The following is a 17,580-nucleotide window of genomic DNA, read 5'->3' as shown; positions in this document are numbered from 1 at the left end:
ACATAGATTACGCATTTCTCATTTCAGCAAAGCTGAGATAAAATCATCGCTTCTCAGCTGATTAACACGTAACATAAATGCATGTGAAATCTTCTTGGAGAGGATATGCCACATTATGGGAATCACGCAAAACTCAAATGGGTTGTTCCATTGTTATATGCATACTTTATCTGTACATCGATGACGAAATTCGATGCAGGAAAATATGCCATTTATTCTACATGTGCGGGAAAAACATGAAATTCGGAAAAAAGGATCGAATGTATTTAAGCTATCAAGATTGCTTTTCTTCAAAATTCCTGGCAAGATGTATAGAACAATAATTTTGCAAGATGGGACTCAATTGTTTCAGCATGAAACAATATGTTCTAAAAGTGTTTTGGATGGCAAGGAGTTTGTTTTTCCACCTGGTATTTCAATTTCCGTACGGAACATAGCTATTTTCGTCAAAAGGCCGAAAAAAACTTTGCGGACGAGTGCGAGGGTTGCAGACCGAGGCGAAGCCGAGGAATGCAATCACACGCGTCAGAAAAGTTATTTTCAGCCGAGTGACGAACTAGTATATTTCGATATGAGTGAGATGGAATTTCCACGAATGTGAAGTTGGCGGCCCGAGACGAAACCGAAGGCTGTCAATCACACGAGCTGAAAATTCCCGTCTCACATATGTCAAACAATATTTTTTGTGATACCTGCCTGAAGAGTTCATTTTTTGAAACCATCTTGCGTAAAGTATTATTAGATGTACAAATTAATGTGCTTTTTTTCATGCAAATCAGAGTTTATTATAAAAAAAACAAAAAGACATTTAACGGTCGAAATATTTCCCATTATTTTCGAAGACTTTACTCCACCTCACTGGCAACTGACGAATTCCTTCGCGAAAGAAACTTGGCGGTTTTGACTCAATAAATTCATCGATGCTTTTTCCGACGTCGTCGATTGTTTTGAAGTGCTCATCAGCTAGGTGGTGTTGAAGAGACCGAAATAGGTGGTAGTCGGATGGGGCGAGATCAGGCGAGTAAGCCGCGTGAGGTAGAACCTTCCATCCTAATTCACCGATAATATCCTCAGTCGCTTTGGCGACATGCGGTCGAGCGGTGTCATGTTGGAGAATCACTTGTCTACTTCCACTGCCAGTATATGGCCTCTTTTGCTCCAATGCATCATTCAAATGAATAAGTTGTTGATAAACCTTCGCAGTAACAATTTGGCCAGGTTTAAGTAGCTCATAATATATCACACCCTTCATATCCCACCAGATACCCAGCATCACTTTTCTCGCATAGACATTGGGTTTCGGAGTCGACGTCGATGGTTCGCCGGGATTCACCCACAATTTTTTGCGTTTAGGGCTGTCGTATAACACCCACTTTTCATCGCCCGTAATGATTTTGTATAAGAAATCTTTTCTTTCAAATCGAGTGAATAGAGATAGCGCCGTCTCCAGTCGTCGTCTCCAGTCGTCCTTATTTTCGGGGCTCAGATCATGAGGAACCCATCTACCCTCCTTTTGAATTTTGCCAAGTTGGTGGAGACGATGAGAAATGCATTGTTGAGTCACTCCGAGTTGTAGTGCAAACTCTGTTTGGCTTTGAGCAGAATTTTAAGCCCTAGAGGTGTTCGAGTTCTTCATCGCCGAATTTTTGCGGTTGACCCGGCGGTTCTCGAACCGAAAGATCGAAATCTCCGTCTCTAAACCTCTGGTACCACTTTTTACACGTTTTATGTGTTACAGCGTTTTTTCCAAGAGCACTACAAATTATTTGAGTAGCCTCGGCAGCATTTTTCTTTAATTGAAATGCAAAAAGAATGCAGTGCCTCAAGAGTTTCTTATCGACAGACATCGTGTTTACTACTATTTTTTCAGGTTATGTAAGAAGTATTTACTGTTTCGGCAACTGAATACTATCAACATACAAAATATTGAAATATTAAGTTTTTGAACGCAATTATAAACCGCGAAATATAGGGGCTTCTTATCAATTTGTACACCTAATAAATTCTCGTGCGTAAAGCTTCGCTTTACGCACAGCTTTGCACTTTACGTACTTCGTGTACAAAAACAACCACTTTACTCCCACTATCGTTCTGAACAGTGAACTTGGCTGGTATCCCACAAAATAGGATAACTACGCGTGCGTGCGAAAAGTGGTTGTGTACACACCTGTAACACAATATACTATTTTGAAACACGTGCTTGGAAAAGTTCCTTCTTGTTTACAGATTTTTGTGCATAAAATGGCACTTCTCTTAACTTTTACGATAGTAAACGAAAAGTGACTTTTCATTTACGGAATTCACTTGTCGATTATAACAGCTGACTTTTTAGTTACAAGTTGTGTTTCGTTCCTATGTCACTGTTGGAATGATGGCGCTGTATTACATTTTCGACCAATCTGGTGTCGTTATTCTTGTAACTACGGGCAGAGCTGAAACCATCGGTTTAGTCCTGTTAACTGAATTGCATCAGCCATACAGTAGCCATTACGCGCTGGAGTCATCTGCTTGTAATTGTTAATGATCTGAACATTTCAAGGGCTAAATGTGTGTATGTCATGCCGGCACATACGAATAAATTACATAGAGAAATCCTATGAATTCGCTAGAAAATTCAAATTGACTTCAATTGAACTTGCTATTAGTTTTTGGCCGATTCTACTAATCCTCTGAATGGAACGCTCACTACTGCACAAAACGCCTACATAAGCACAGTTGCCCGTTCCATCTCACCCCTTACACCGACAGGGTTCGTAGGATTTTCTGTTCAGTAGTTTCCGTCTAGTAGTAAAAAAAAATTATGTAGGCCTTTTCTAAACACTAATTTCAAAAAATAGTGTACGCTGCATGTGTAAAAATTAATATTAGGTGTATAACTTGATTTTGGTCCTTTTTGTCAAAAAAAATTTATATTATAAAATATATAAATACTAGGTCAATCCTCGAAATATCGTCCATCGTTTTTGATGACCTTGAGCCATCGATCAGGCAACATACGAATGCCATCGCGAAAAAAACTTGCAGGCTTTGAGGCGATGAAGTCATCAACGAATTTTCAGAGTTAGGAAGCGGGTTTCCTCCAAGGCGTGCTGCGTGGACCGGAACAGATGGTAATTGGAAGGGGCCAAGTCTGGTGAATAAGCCGCGTGTAGAACAATCTCCCAGCCCAAGCTTAAAATCGTTTTCTGATTCGCGCGAGCAATATGAGGTCGAGCGTTATCATGGAGCAACATGACTCTGCGGCTCCCTTGCCCAGTAAATGGCCTCTGCTCATCAAGTACCTCGCTCAATTTGTTCAATTGTCAACTGTAGCGTTCTGCAGCAACTGCCTGACCTGTTTCCAAAAGTTCGTAATAGAGTATATCCTTCATATCCCACTAGATCCAGAGATCTTTCTTCATGTGAATTTTTTGTTGGGGAGTGGATGTCGATGGTTGTTCGGGCTCCACCCATGACTTTTTCTTTTTGGGATTAGCAAAAAAATATATTTTTCATCTTCCGTCACAATTTTGGACAAAAAATCGTTTTTTGACACTTGGGGAGCAGCGAAAGACAAGTGCTAATGGGTTGACCGAGGGTGGATTCAGTCAATTCGTGTGGAACCCATCTTCCTACCTTTTGTATTTTTCCCATTGCGTGTAATCGTTTACAGACTGCTGCTCGAGTAACTCCTAGCTGAGCTGCAAGCTCTTTTTGGGTTTGCGTTGAGTCTTTGTCGAGTAACTCTTGCAATTCAGCATCTTCAAATTTCAGAGGCTGTCCAGGACGCTCCCAATCGCTGAGATCGAAATCCCTTTCTTTAAGGCGTCTATACCAATATTTACACGTATTATTAGACACAATATCCTTTTCGTGACACGGGACCTGAAAATTAATATACACACCTCGCCACGGAAAATATATCACCCTCCCCCACGTGCAAGATTGCCTTCTGAGCCGAAGGCGAGGATGGCAAGCACGTGCAAGATTGCCTTCTGAGCCGACGGCGAGGATGGCAAGCACGTGGGGAACGGTGATTTGTTTTCCAAGGCTCGGGCATGTAATGTATTATTTCGAGAGTAGAACAAATCGATTCGTGGGCTGCAGTTGCATTTTTTCCTTGTTGAAACTCCTACAGAATACAGTATACAGTGCCGAATGTGCTGCGTATCGGTCGCCATCGTATATACTACTCTTTTGTGAAGTTATGCAGCTCTTCCAGACATAATATGTATTGTATTAAAAACTGCAAGTAAATATTTAAATTTTAAATAAGATAACCCACTCAATGAAAAAAAAAGCTCAAGATTAAGTTATACACCTAATATTTTCAAGGACAGTCGTAGGAGACGGGCAACCTCAAGATACACAGAGAGAAATGTACGAGAAAAATTACCGTGCTCGCACAGTAAAGTGGGTTCAGATGGTCTTTCCAGGCGAAATGTACCGCAAAGAGTAGGAAAAAGTACTGTTGCACGAGTCATTTTTCGGATAAATGCGGGGAAAAATTCTTGCGCAGCACGGTAAAATCGAAGCGACAGTGAATTTTTACGAGAAATACGGAAAAAATTATGACACTGGCTGGCAAATTTTTCCGGTGCTTTACCAGAATCCTAGGATCCGATCGCGCATTCGTAAGACTTCGGCACTCTTCGTCCCCCCTCCGCAACCACGAACATCAGCTCAACGTGATCAGATGACTTATTCCGTCGCCTCTTCTAGCCTCCTCTCTCACATATCTCCTTACTGAAACCCCAGGTTAATGTTTTTCATGATATCGATTCAGTGAAATATTAATTAGTGTTGTGATAAAACGGTTAAGAAATAAATTAAGTGCCTTTTATTTTCTCTTCATGAGGTGTATAACGCTGTAGAGATACATTAGCCTGTCAAACGTTCCACATACGTTTGCCGCGCATTCCGCTTTTAATATAGGGGAGAGGATATGGAGGAGAGGTTAAAATAAAATTAATAGGATGATATGCTGAATGACAATGTTTACTCATTTTTAACTATTGAATGTAATTTATCATGTAATAGAAAACAGGTCAGGAATCAAGCTTTTATTGTGCGCTACCGGAATTTTTACTATGCAGCACCGGAATTTTTCTGGTACTAGACAATTGAACCCACTGTATCAGACGACGCGGTAATTTTTGCCTGAATTTCTCCCGAAAAATTCTGGATTTTTTTTCTCCGTGTAGACTCGACAAACCAAGCCAGTGATGCCAGACGCAAGTCCCACAGGTCCTCCACTCCTCACTCAAGTACCACTGCCCAGCCTTTAGACAACGGCATGACTTATTATTCCACTTGCTGCGGTATCCATTGAGAAGGAATAAGTATTTAAAATAAAGTTAATAAGTGTTGGACGATATAATGATCGGATTTCACATGATCGATAGAGCAGAGGTTACATGTCACAAGCGTCAAATTTCGCAACGGTTTAATGTCACAAGGGTCACAAGGCGATAGTTGAATTTTACGAGAGGCAAATGTCACGAGGGTCACAAGGGCGTGGTCAAATTTCACGAGTCGCACGTCACGAGGGTCACAAGGGAATAGTGACATTTCACAAGGGTCACAAAAGGATGGTCAAATTTCGCGAGAATCAAACGTCACGAGGGTCACAAGGGGATAGTCAAATTTCACAAGGTTTATAACAGGATGGTCAAATTTCACGAGAGTCAAACGTCACGAGGGTAACAAGGGGATAGTCGAATTTCACAAGGGTCACAAGAGTCACAAAAAGATGGTCAAATTTCACGGGAGTCAAATGTCACGAAGGTCACAAAGGGGTGGTCGAATTTCACGAGAGTCACAAGGAGGTGATCAAATTTCATGAGGATCAAACGTCACGAGGGTTACAAGGGAACAATTAAATTTCACAAGGGGTGAATGTCACAATGGCCCTTTTCCACGATAGTCGAACGTCACAAGAAAATGAAATAATTGCACTGGGCTCAAACATCGCGAGGGTCACAAGCAAAGATAATGCTCAAGGCCGTAAAAATCTGCAAAAGTCACCTGGAACATCTTAAACTGTCAATTGTAAGAAGGATTATGGTTGTTAAGCTTTGCTCAATTTTTTATGTTATCATTTGGTACCCTGAAAAATTGTTGGCTAGTTTGTGTTCCGATCAACATGGAATTTCAATTATCTCGTTAAATATTGTGGTTAGGAAAAACTATTGACTAATCTACTTTGTGCATTATGAAACATTCACAAATTTTTGTCTTATAACTTTTTTCCATGTCTCTATTATTTACGGAGATATAGTATTTTTGATTAGAGTGTAAGGGCTTCACACGCTCAATCAATTACCATTGCCGCCTGGGCTCAGCATATGGAATGCCCACATTCCCACCAAACGGACTATATCTCTGTAAATAATAGAGATATGGAAACAAGTCAAAAGACAAAAATTCCCGAATATTTCATAATGCACAATGTAAGTTAGTCAATATTTTTTCCTAACTACAATATTTAACGAGATAATTGAAATTTAATGTTGATCGGAACACAAATTGGCTAACAATCTTTCAGGGTACCAAATAATAACATGGAAAATTGAACAAAGCTTAGCAACCATAATCCTTCTTACAATTGACTTTTGCGGATTTTAACAGCCTTGAGCATTATATTCGCTTGTGACTCTCGCGATGTTTGACCCTAGTGCAATTATCTCATTTGCTTATTCCCTTGTGACGTTCGACTTTTCTGGAAAATGGTCATTGTGACATCCACCCATTGTGAAATTTACTTATCCCCTTGTGACCCTCGTGAAGCTTGACTCTAGTGAAATTTGACCACCCCCTTGTGACCCTTCCGAAGCGCGCTCGGAACACCCTCGCATCACCCGTTTCGCTGCCGCACCCCCTCATATCTAATCTATTATAATTAGGAAAAAATTGTTGTAAGAAAAAATTTTTTTCCAAAGAAAACATTTTAATTCGAAGTTTTTTTCCGAAAATTTGAAAAGTTATATGGGTTGGTGCTCTCAGGAAAAGTTCAAAATTAAATGGATTGTGGAAGGGGAATTCGCCTCTCCTTGTTACGGAAAAGGGGCACCCGCTACAAGCGCCATTCTGTTTGAAATTCAAACCATGTTGCGCGTGATATCTTGTAGCGAAACAGTTGCGAGGAGATAGCAGGAAGGATAGGTTCAATTATAATAATAGCTTTATTAAATTTGCTACGTTTGTATCATTTGGGGCCCTGAAAAGAGCCAACCGGCCATAGAAAGTGATATCTATTCTATCACTGCTCACTCCATAGAAAAAACATTTATTTATATTTAGAGGACTATTTGTTTGATGTGAATAAAGATGCAAATAAAAATCAACTCTAAATTCGGCTGAAGGCTTTATTGTATAAGATATTTGAATTTTTCTTAATTATCATTGCGAATTTATCCTGTCAGTGTACATCTCTTCAATTTATCAGAAAACACTCGATCCTCCACACATTCTGCATGAATTATTCTTGATAATCTCCAGACGGTGTATCTTCGCTTATTGGATGGATAGGCTCTCGAAACTTCTTGAGTATATGTTGTTCTAGTCTCGATGAGTATGCCGCTACCACCTCCGGGTAACATTAGACAACGGTCTTCGTGAGTGTCATAGTACTGATTATGAATGCAGTATTTGACAGATGGGCGTCCGCGACGAGGAGTGTTGTAATACTGCATTTGATTTGGACGGATTACCTTTCGGAAAAAATACCAGTCATATTACTAACATGCAGTTTCGTTACTGAAATTAGATTGTATAGAGAAATTAATTCTGTAAGTCCATTGCTCTGCCCGTACGAAAGAAAAGTAACATTCACTAAAGTGATAGATTTTTTCAGCTAAAAACCCGAGTCGAATATCTGGACCTTATTCCCCCCTATTACCTCCTCGAGTCGAATATCTGGACCTTATTCTCCCCTATTATCTCCTCGAGTCGTATATCTACCTTATTCGCCCCTATTACCTCCTTGAAATATTTTTTCCTTCTTTCTTCATCCTATACATCCTGAATAACTCCTTATATGAACCTGCGTCATCCTAAAGGCGTAAAAACCCTTCTCAACTGATACTTTTTTCCCCCTTCTCCTTCTGTCGAATGAAAAGGAATCATAAATCCCCTGAATTAACCCTGATAGCCAGGATGATCTGTTTGTAGGTTCTTTCCAGGGGGGATGGAGTGGAAAACATTTTAGGCGGTGCAGGCGATAAATAGTTTTAACACACCTTCTGCTTTCCTCCTGAATTCAGGCGGAAACCAGGGGGTCTTTCTGAATGTAAATACACCCTAACCTCATCCTGGTCCTCCTACTCATGATGGGTGTTCAAGGGGGAATTCAGGTCCTAATATTCGACTCGGGAAAATTAACTCGAATTTGAACTCCATATTTTATTCCATAATGATGATGGTGTGGGTGTTGACGCCAATTATTGGTATATTTTTCTACCTTTAAAATTTACATTTTGTTGGGGTTTCATTAATGGTTTTCTCAACATTTGAAAGGTCTGAATAATTTGTTTCCAAATTTTGTTCAATTTTATTCTGAAAAGTAATTCTTTTTAATATCTGCCTGAAAAGTTCCCTTTTTGGAGTGTTTTTGCAGGCGTAGAGTGTTCGCTACCCGCACGACGCATCGAAAGTTCAGAGGTCGTGCGTGAAGTAAATTCTTGTGCGGAAATGTTCGCTTTAAAAACTAAACAATTTCCTCCATTGCACCTCCAAAAAATGGACTCAGCAGGGATTACAAAAAATCAAATCAAATGATAATGACTTACAGTATATGCGAGTGTCGTTGTCTCAATTACATTATTCGATGATGTCCTGGTCTCAACTTTAGTTCCATTTACAAGTTCCGTAGTCTCAGTTCCATTAATTAATAATGTCGTCGTCTCAGTTGTCATTTCATTAGCCGCAACTGTTGTAGATTCAGTTTCATTATTCAAAAATGTCGTGGTGTCAATTGTCGTTTCATTTACAAGTTCAGTGGTTTCAGTTCCATTAATTAATAATGTCGAGGTTTCAACTGTTATTCCATTCATAAGTTCTGTGCATCTCTTCAATGTATCGGAAAACACTCGATCCTTCGCACATTCTGCATGAATTAATCTCGATAATCGCCAGACGGTGTAGCTTCGCTTGTTGGGCGCATCGGCTCTTGCAGCTTCTTGAGTGTATGTAGTTTTGGTCTCGCTGAATACGACTGTACCACCTCCGGGTAACATTAAACAACGGCCTTCGTGAGTGTCATAGTATTGATTACGGATACAGTATTTGACAGGTGGGCGTCCATGACGAGGAATATTGTAATACTGCATTTGATTTGGACGGGTTACCTTTCGGAAAAGATTCGAGTCATATTTCAAACATGGCATTGTATTTTTTGACATAGTGACGGAGCATATTTTTTGTTACGACGTTTACAAGCGGTTTTAGAGCATACGCATCGTGCGTGAAACGAGGCTTCACGAACGGAGTGTCAAAATAGTATATTTCAGCACGTGTGGGGCAATTTCGTCTTTAACGTGTGTGGGGTTTACAGCATGAGCCGAAGGCGAGTGATGTAACCACACACGTTAAGGACGAAATTTCCCAACAAGTACTGAACAAAATTTTATGTCACGAAGCCTGAAACCGGCTGAATTAGACACGAGACGCGAAGCGTCGAGTGTAATCCAGCCGGTTTCAGGCATGAGTGGCATAAAATAAATTTATGCCACTCATGTACTGAAATATACTATACTGAAATTAAACTTCATGAAGAGATTAAGGGGTCTCCGCAGTTGCGATGGGCGCGCGGGTGAGTGGAGTGTGAAATAGTCAAGTTAGTGAGGTTAGTTTCGAGAGAGACGGGACATCAAACATGGCATATGTTGGATAATGACAGATATCGCCATAGTTTTTTTATCATTAATTTATTGAACAAATCAACGATAAAACTCAATGGGACTTCTTGCCCATATTGTTTAGGGCTTAATATAGAACAATTTAGCTTCTTTTTCTGGCTAGCACATTGTCAACAGTGTGAAGGATATGGGACAATATGGTGCTACTTTAAAGTAGCGTCCATAAAGGTTCTGTATAAGGCGCAATTTGAATAATTAATTAAACACGAACGAAACCATACAAGTACTTAGAACTGCTTTTACAAATACCTTTTTAACATTTTTGATTAACGTATGATATATTTAATTCGCAAGCACATTGTCATATTTTACCCAAAATTACTGCGAAGACCCCTTAATTGAATAATTCAACTGCTTTATCCGTACGAACGAAAAGAAACATTCACAATGGAAATCGAGGAGGAATTGATAGATTTTTCTAACTGAAGAAAAATTTACTTGAATTGGAACTACTCATTTGATTTCATAATGGTGACGGTATGTGTGTTTACTGGAGTTATTAATATGGTGTTCCACCTTCAAAATTTCTATTTTGCTGAGGTTTCTTTCATGGATTTCTCAATATTTGAAACGTCAGAATAATTTGGTTCCAAATTTGTTTTAAAGTTTATTCTGAAAAAAATATTTTTCAACACCTGCCTGAAAAGTTGAGGAAAGAAGCAAACACTCTGCTAGACGTACAGTGTTTGCTTCCCGCACGATGTGCGCAAAGTTCAGAAGTCGTGCGTGAAGTAAATTTATGCCACTCATGCCTGAAACCGGCTGGATTACACACTCGACGCTTCGCGTCACGTGTCTAATTCAGCCGGTATCAGGCTTCGTGACATAAAATTTTGTTCAGTACTTGTTGGGAAATTTCGTCCTTAACGTGTGTGGTTACATCACTCGCCTTCGGCTCATGCTGTAAACCCCACACACGTTAAAGACGATATTGCCCCACACGTGCTGAAATATACTATTTTGTACGTACAGCTTCACTGTAAAAACCAAACGCTCTACCCCGACAGCACCCCTGAAAAGTGAACTTGGCAGGTATTATAAAAAATAGGATGTACTACACGTGCGTCAGAAAAAGTAACACTTTACGCACTCGTAACACAATATACTATCTTTATATTTTTCAAGTTTTGACAAAATTTTGCGTTTTATTAGAGGTCGATAAATATTTTTGAATTTTTAAACGGTTTTTCCGTATCGACAAGGCGACAATCGTACCAATTACAACTGTAACAACGGGATAATACTACCAAAATTAGTTCTATCCGAAAACTTACCCCGTGACGAATCTGCCCGAGGAAAGATAATCTAAATCCTTAAAAACAATGATATAACTACAATCAGTTGATAATGACTTACAGTATATGCGAGTGTCGTTGTCTCAATTACATTATTCGACGATGTCCTGGTCTCAACTTTAGTTCCATTTACAAGTTCCCTAGTCTCAGTTCCATCAATTAATAATGTCGTCATTTCAGTTGTCATTTCATTAGCCGCAACTGTTGTAGATTCAGTTTCATTATTCAAAAATGTCGTGGTGTCAATTGTCATTTCATTTATAAGTTCAGTGGTTTCAGTTTCATTTTGTACCGATGTCGTGGTCACAACTGTTGTTCCATTTGCGAGTTCCGTAGTCTCAGTTCCATTATTCGATAACGTCCTGGGCTCAGTTGTCATTTCATTTGCAACAAATATTGTAGATTCAGTTTGATTATTCAAAAATGTCGTGGTCTGAATTGTCGTTTCATTTACAAGGTCAGTGGTTGCAGTATTATTTTTTACTAATGTTGTGGTCTCAACTGTCCTTCCATTTACAAGTTCCGTAGTCTCCGTTCCATTATTCGATGAAGTCGTGGGCTCAGTTAACATTTCATTTGGAACAAGTGTTGTAGATTCAGTTTGATTATTCAAAAATGTCGTGGTCTCAATTGTTGTTTCATTAACAAGGCCAGTGGTTGCAGTTTCATTTTTTACTAATGTTGTAGTATCAACTGTCGTTCCATTTACAAGTTCCGTAGTCTCAGTTCCATTATTTGATAATGTTGTTGTCTCAGTTATCGTTTCATTCACAACAAGTGTTGTAGATTCAGTTTCATTATTCGATAATGTCGTGGTCTCAGTTGTCGTTTCATTAGCAACAAGTGTTGTAGGTTCAGTTTCATTATTCAAAAATGTCGTGGTGTCAATTGTCGTTTCATTTACAAGTTCCGTAGTCTCAGTTCCATTAATTAATAATGTCGTTGTCTCAATTGTCATTTCATTAGCCGCAACTGTTGTAGATTCAGTTTCATTATTCAAAAATGTCGAAGTGTCAGTTGTCGTTTTATTTACAAGTTCAGTGGTTTCAGTTTCATTTTTTGATAATGTTGTGGTCTCAACTGTTGTTCCATTTGCAAGTTCCGTAGTTTCAGTTCCATTTTTCGATAATGCCGTGGGCTTAGTTGTCATTTCATTTGCAACAAGTGTTGTAGATTCAGTTTGATTATTCAAAAATGTCGTGGTCTGAATTGTCGTTTCATTTACAAGGTCAGTGGTTGCAGTTTCATTTTTTACTAATGTTGTGGTATCAACTGTCGTTCCATTTGCAAGTTCCGTAGTCTTAGTTCCATTATTTAATAATGTTATTGTCTCAGTTGTCGTTTCATTCACAACAAGTGTTGTAGATTCAGTTTCATTGTTCAACACTGTTGTGGTCTCAATTGTCATTTCATTTACACGTTCCGTAGTCTCAGTTCCATTATTTAATAATGTCGTTGCCTTCCCAACAACTGTTGTAGATTCAGTTTCATTATTCGATAATGTCGTGGTCTCAGTTGTCATTTCATTAGCCGCAAGTATTGGAGATTCAGTTTCAGTATTTAAAAATGTCGGGATATCAATTGTCGTTTCATTTACAAGTTCTGTGGTTTCAATTTCATTTTTTACTAATGTCGTGGTCTCAATTGTCGTTCCATTTGCAAGTTCCGTAGTCTCAGTTCCATTATTTAATAATGTTGTTGTCTCAATTGTCGTTTCATTCACAACAAGTGTTATAGATTCAGATTCATTATTCGATAATGTCGTGGTCTCAGTTATCGTTTCATTAGCAACAAGTGTTGTAGATTCAGTGTCATTATTCAAAAATGTCGTGGTGTCAATTGTCGTTTCATTCGCAATAGGTATTGTAGATTCAGTTTCATTATTCGATAATGTCGTGGGATCAGTTGTCGTTTCAGTAGCAACAAGTGTCGTAGGTTCAGTGTCATTATTCAAAAATGTCGTGGTGTCAATTGTCGTTTCATTCGCAATAGGTATTGTAGATTCAGTTTCATTATTCGATAATGTCGTGGGATCAGTTGTCGTTTCAGTAGCAACAAGTGTCGTAGGTTCAGTGTCATTATTCAAAAATGTCGTGGTGTCAATTGTCGTTTCATTCGCAATAGGTATTGTAGATTCAGTTTCATTATTCGATAATGTCGTGGGATCAGTTGTCGTTTCAGTAGCAACAAGTGTCGTAGGTTCAGTGTCATTATTCAAAAATGTCGTGGTGTCAATTGTCGTTTCATTCGCAATAAGTATTGTAGATTCAGTATCATTATTCGATAATGTGGTGGGATCAGTTGTCGTTTCAGTAGCAACAAGTGTTGTAGATTCAGTTTCATTATTCAATACTGTTGTGGTCTCAATTGTCATTTCATTAGCCGCAAGTGTTGTCAGGGCAGTGGTTGCAATTTCATTTTTTACTAATGTTGTGGTCTCAACTGTCGTTCCATTTGCAAGTTCCGTAGTCTCAGTTCCATTATTTAATAATGTTGTTGTCTCAGTTGTCGTTTCAGTAGCAACAAGTGTTGTAGTCTCAGCTTCATTATTCAATACTGTTGTAGTCTCAATTGTCGTTTCATTTACAAGTTCCGTAGTCTCAGTTCCATTATTTAATAATGTTGTTGTCTCAGTTGTCGTTTCAGTAGCAACAAGTGTTGTAGTCTCAGCTTCATTATTCAATACTGTTGTAGTCTCAATTGTCGTTTCATTTACAAGTTCCGTAGTCTCAGTTCCATTATTTAATAATGTCGTTGTCTCAGTTGTCGTTGCCTTCCCAACAACTGTTGTAGATTCAGTTTCATTATTCGATAATGTCGTAGTCCCAGTTGTCATTCCATTTGCAACAAGTGTCATAGATTCAGTTTGATTATTCAAAAATGTCGTGGTCTCAATTGTCGTTTTATTTACAAGGTCAGTGGTTGCAGTTTCATTTTTTACTAATGTCGTGGTCTCAATTGTCGTTACATTTGCAAGCTCCGTAGTCTCAGTTACATTATTTAATAATGTTGTTGTCTCAGTTGTCGTTTCATTCGTAAGTAGTGTAGTATCAGTTTCATTGTTCAATACTGTTGTGGTCTCAATTGTCGTTTCATTTACAAGTTCCGTAGTCTCAGTTCCATTAGTTAATAATGTCGTTGTCTCAGTTGTCGTTGCCTTCCCAACAACTGTTGTAGATTCAGTTTCATTATTCGATAATGTCGTGGTCTCAGTTGTCATTTCATTAGCCGCAACTGTTGTAGATTCAGTTTCATTATTCAAAAATATCGTGGTTTCAACTGTCGTTTCATTAATAAGGCCAGTGGTCGCAGTTTCATTTTTTACTAATGTTGTGGTCTCAACTGTCGTTCCATTCGCAAGTTCCGTAGTCTCAGTTCCATTATTTAATAATGTTGTTGTCTCAGTTGTCGTTTCATTCACAACAAGTGTTGTAGATTCAATTTCATTATTCGATAATGTCGTGGTCTCAGTTGTCATTTCATTAGCCGCAACTGTTGTAGATTCAATTTGATTATTCAAAAATGTCGTGGTTTCAACTGTCGTTCTATTCACAACTACTGTAGTCTCAGTTTCATTGTTCAATACTATTGTGGTCTCAATTGTCGTTTCATTCACAAGTTCCGTAGTCTCAGTTCCATTATTTAATAATGTCGTTGTCTCAGTTGTCGTTGCCTTCCCAACAACTGTTTTAGATTCAGTTCCATTATTCGATAATGTCGTGGTCTCAGTTGTCTTTTGATTAGCCGCAAGTGTTGTAGATTCAGTTTCATTATCAAAAAATATCGTGGTGTCAATTGTCGTTCCATTTGCAAGCTCCGTAGTCTCAGTTACATTATTTAATAATGTTGTCTCAGTTGTCGTTTCATTCACAGTAAGTGTTGTAGATTCAGTTTCATTATTAAAAAATGTTGTGGTTTCAACTGTCGTTTCATTCGGAAGTAGTGTAGTATCAGTTTCATTGTTCAATACTGTTGTGGTCTCAATTGTCGTTTCATTTACAAGTTCCGCAGTCTCAGTTCCATTAATTAATAATGTCGTTGTCTTAGTTGTCGTGGCCTTCCCAACAACTGTTGTAGATTCAATTTCATTATTCGATAATGTCGTGGTCTCAGTTGTCATTTCATTAGCCGCAACTGTTGTACATTCAGTTTCATTATTCAAAAATATCGTGGTTTCAACTGTCGTTTCATTAATAAGGCCAGTGGTTGCAGTTTCATTTTTTACTAATGTTGTGGTCTCAACTGTCGTTCCATTCGCAAGTTCCGTAGTCTCAGTTCCATTATTTAATAATGTTGTTGTCTCAGTTATCGTTTCATTCACAACAAGTGTTGTAGATTCAATTTCATTATTCGATAATGTCGTGGTCTCAGTTGTCATTTCATTAGCCGCAACTGTTGTAGATTCAGTTTGATTATTCGAAAATGTCGTGGTTTCAACTGTCGTTCTATTCACAACTACTGTAGTCTCAGTTTCATTGTTCAATACTGTTGTGGTCTCAATTGTCGTTCCATTCACAAGTTCCGCATTCTCAGTTCCATTATTTAATAATGTCGTTGTCTCAGTTGTCGTTGCCTTCCCAACTGTTTTAGATTCAGTTCCATTATTCGATAATGTCATGGTCTCAGTTGTCATTTCATTAGCCGCAAGTGTTGTAGATTCAGTTTCATTATTAAAAAATATCGTGGTGTCAATTGTCGTTCCATTTGCAAGTTCCGTAGTCCCAGTTACATTATTTAATAATGTTGTTGTCTCAGTTGTCGTTTTATTCACAACAAGTGTTGTAGATTTAGTTTCATTATTTAATAATGTTGTTGTCTCATTTGTCGTTTCATTCGCAAGTAGTGTAGTATCAGTTTCATTGTTCAATACTGTTGCGGTCTCAATTGTCGTTTCCTTCCCAACAACTGTTGTAGATCCAGTTTTATTATTCGATAATTTCGGGGTCTCAGTTGTTATTTCATTAGGAACAAGTTTTGTAGATTTAGTTTCATTATTCAAAAATGGGGTGGTGTCAATTGGTGTTTCATTTACACGTTCGGTCGTTTCAATTTCATTTTTTACTAATGTCGTGGTCTCAATTGTCGTTCCATTCGCAAGTTCCGCAGTCTCAGTTCCATTATTTAATAATGTCGTGATCTCAATGGTTATTTCATTTGCACGTTGTGCTGTCTCAGTTTCATTATTCACCAATGTCGTGGTCTCAATTGTTGATCCGTTTACAAGATCTATGGCTTCAGTTTCATTATTTAATATTGTCGTGGTTTCAATTGTCGTTCCATTCGCAACTGCTGTTGTCTCATTTGCATCATTAGTTAAAGTCCCGTTCACATTCGACTATATAATAAATTCAGTTTAGTGGGTGATTGTATTTGTTTGCCTCTGCAGGCTAATTGTGATATTCGCAATGGAACTGAAAATCGAAATCGATTGGATGTGCAACAAAAAAAACTAAATTTATCATTGAATCGAAATGATTTTGTTCAATACTTGCAATTATATATTATTAACTATGACTTAACGTTTACTCACCTCTCCATTTAGAAGTCCTAGGCTCAATAGGTGAATGAAAATAATTAGGATGATTTTCATCATTGTGCTAGAGACACCTTTCTCGCGGCAGTTTGCAGAATAACGATCATCGCATTCTCTCCTTCGGATTTGAATTCTAATTATCGTGGAGCGTGCTCGAAATAGCCAACATCTTCAAGAATACGCATTCTTCATTCTCTCAAAACTTAGATAACGCCATCATTTCTGAATTGTTCGACACGTTATATTGAAGGTTGTGAAACCATTATGGAAGGGTATTCTGAATTTTTCGATCACGGAACATTCTATTGCAGAGTTTTATATATTATATACATATTTTATGTATGTTAAGATGTGCATTCCAACACAGGAAACAGGTTCTCTTATTGCTTGTAACGACAGCCTGACAAGATCGTCACCCGATTTTACGAATTTTGCAATTTTCGTCACAAGTTCATGGAAAAGTGAGAAAGAATCGATAATACACTTTCGGATAAAACCATTCTGGCCTTTGTGTTTAGGTAAGAAGGCGAAAAGAAAGCGATAAGACGGCCGCACCTGGGGGTAGCGTTCGAGTACTCGAGAAAGAGAATAGGGGAAAGCGTTGCAACTATACCGTGATGGGATAGAAAGAAACGAAAGAAAGAGGGAAGAAATTTAATGAAATTTGTTGCAAGTTCCAAGGAACTTGCAACTGGACATCGTTCGGGGGCCTTTCAGCCAAGTACTCACATTTTTACTTTGTGGACCTAACGATGAAATCCACTATCTTGGGATTTTTCAATGCAAAAAATCTCGAATTCTAGTTGACTGGATTTCTAATTTATCAACATTAGTAGAACGTAAAACAACCGAAAAA

At 38.4% G+C, this 17,580-nt stretch overlaps 1 protein-coding gene across 3 annotated transcripts; it reads right to left on the bottom strand.

Moving 5' to 3' along the window:
- Positions 1-7,321: 7,321 nt before the first annotated feature.
- On the bottom strand, positions 7,322-16,802 carry LOC107043435 (mucin-22). Of its 3 annotated transcripts, XM_015264949.1 has the most exons (4): positions 16,722-16,802; positions 11,253-16,526; positions 8,769-9,326; positions 7,322-7,691 (listed from the first exon to the last, which is right to left on the bottom strand). In XM_015264949.1, exons 1-4 carry the CDS (start codon positions 16,782-16,784, stop codon positions 7,392-7,394), a joined length of 6,195 nt encoding a protein of 2,064 aa, XP_015120435.1. In that variant the 5' UTR covers positions 16,785-16,802; the 3' UTR covers positions 7,322-7,391. The 3 variants fall into 3 exon arrangements, with proteins under 3 accessions (XP_015120435.1, XP_015120436.1, XP_015120437.1); XM_015264950.1 differs by lacking the exon at positions 8,769-9,326; XM_015264951.1 differs by lacking the exon at positions 7,322-7,691 and having other exon boundaries at positions 9,003-9,202.
- Between the last annotated feature and the right edge of the window lie 778 nt (positions 16,803-17,580).

This window comes from Diachasma alloeum, unplaced genomic scaffold (genome assembly GCF_001412515.2).
Source record: "Diachasma alloeum isolate Michigan unplaced genomic scaffold, Dall2.0 Dall_scaffold_00572, whole genome shotgun sequence".
Classification (NCBI taxonomy): domain Eukaryota; kingdom Metazoa; phylum Arthropoda; class Insecta; order Hymenoptera; family Braconidae; genus Diachasma; species Diachasma alloeum.
Note: the sequence above shows the minus strand (reverse complement) of the source record. Positions and strands in the feature narration are given on the sequence as shown.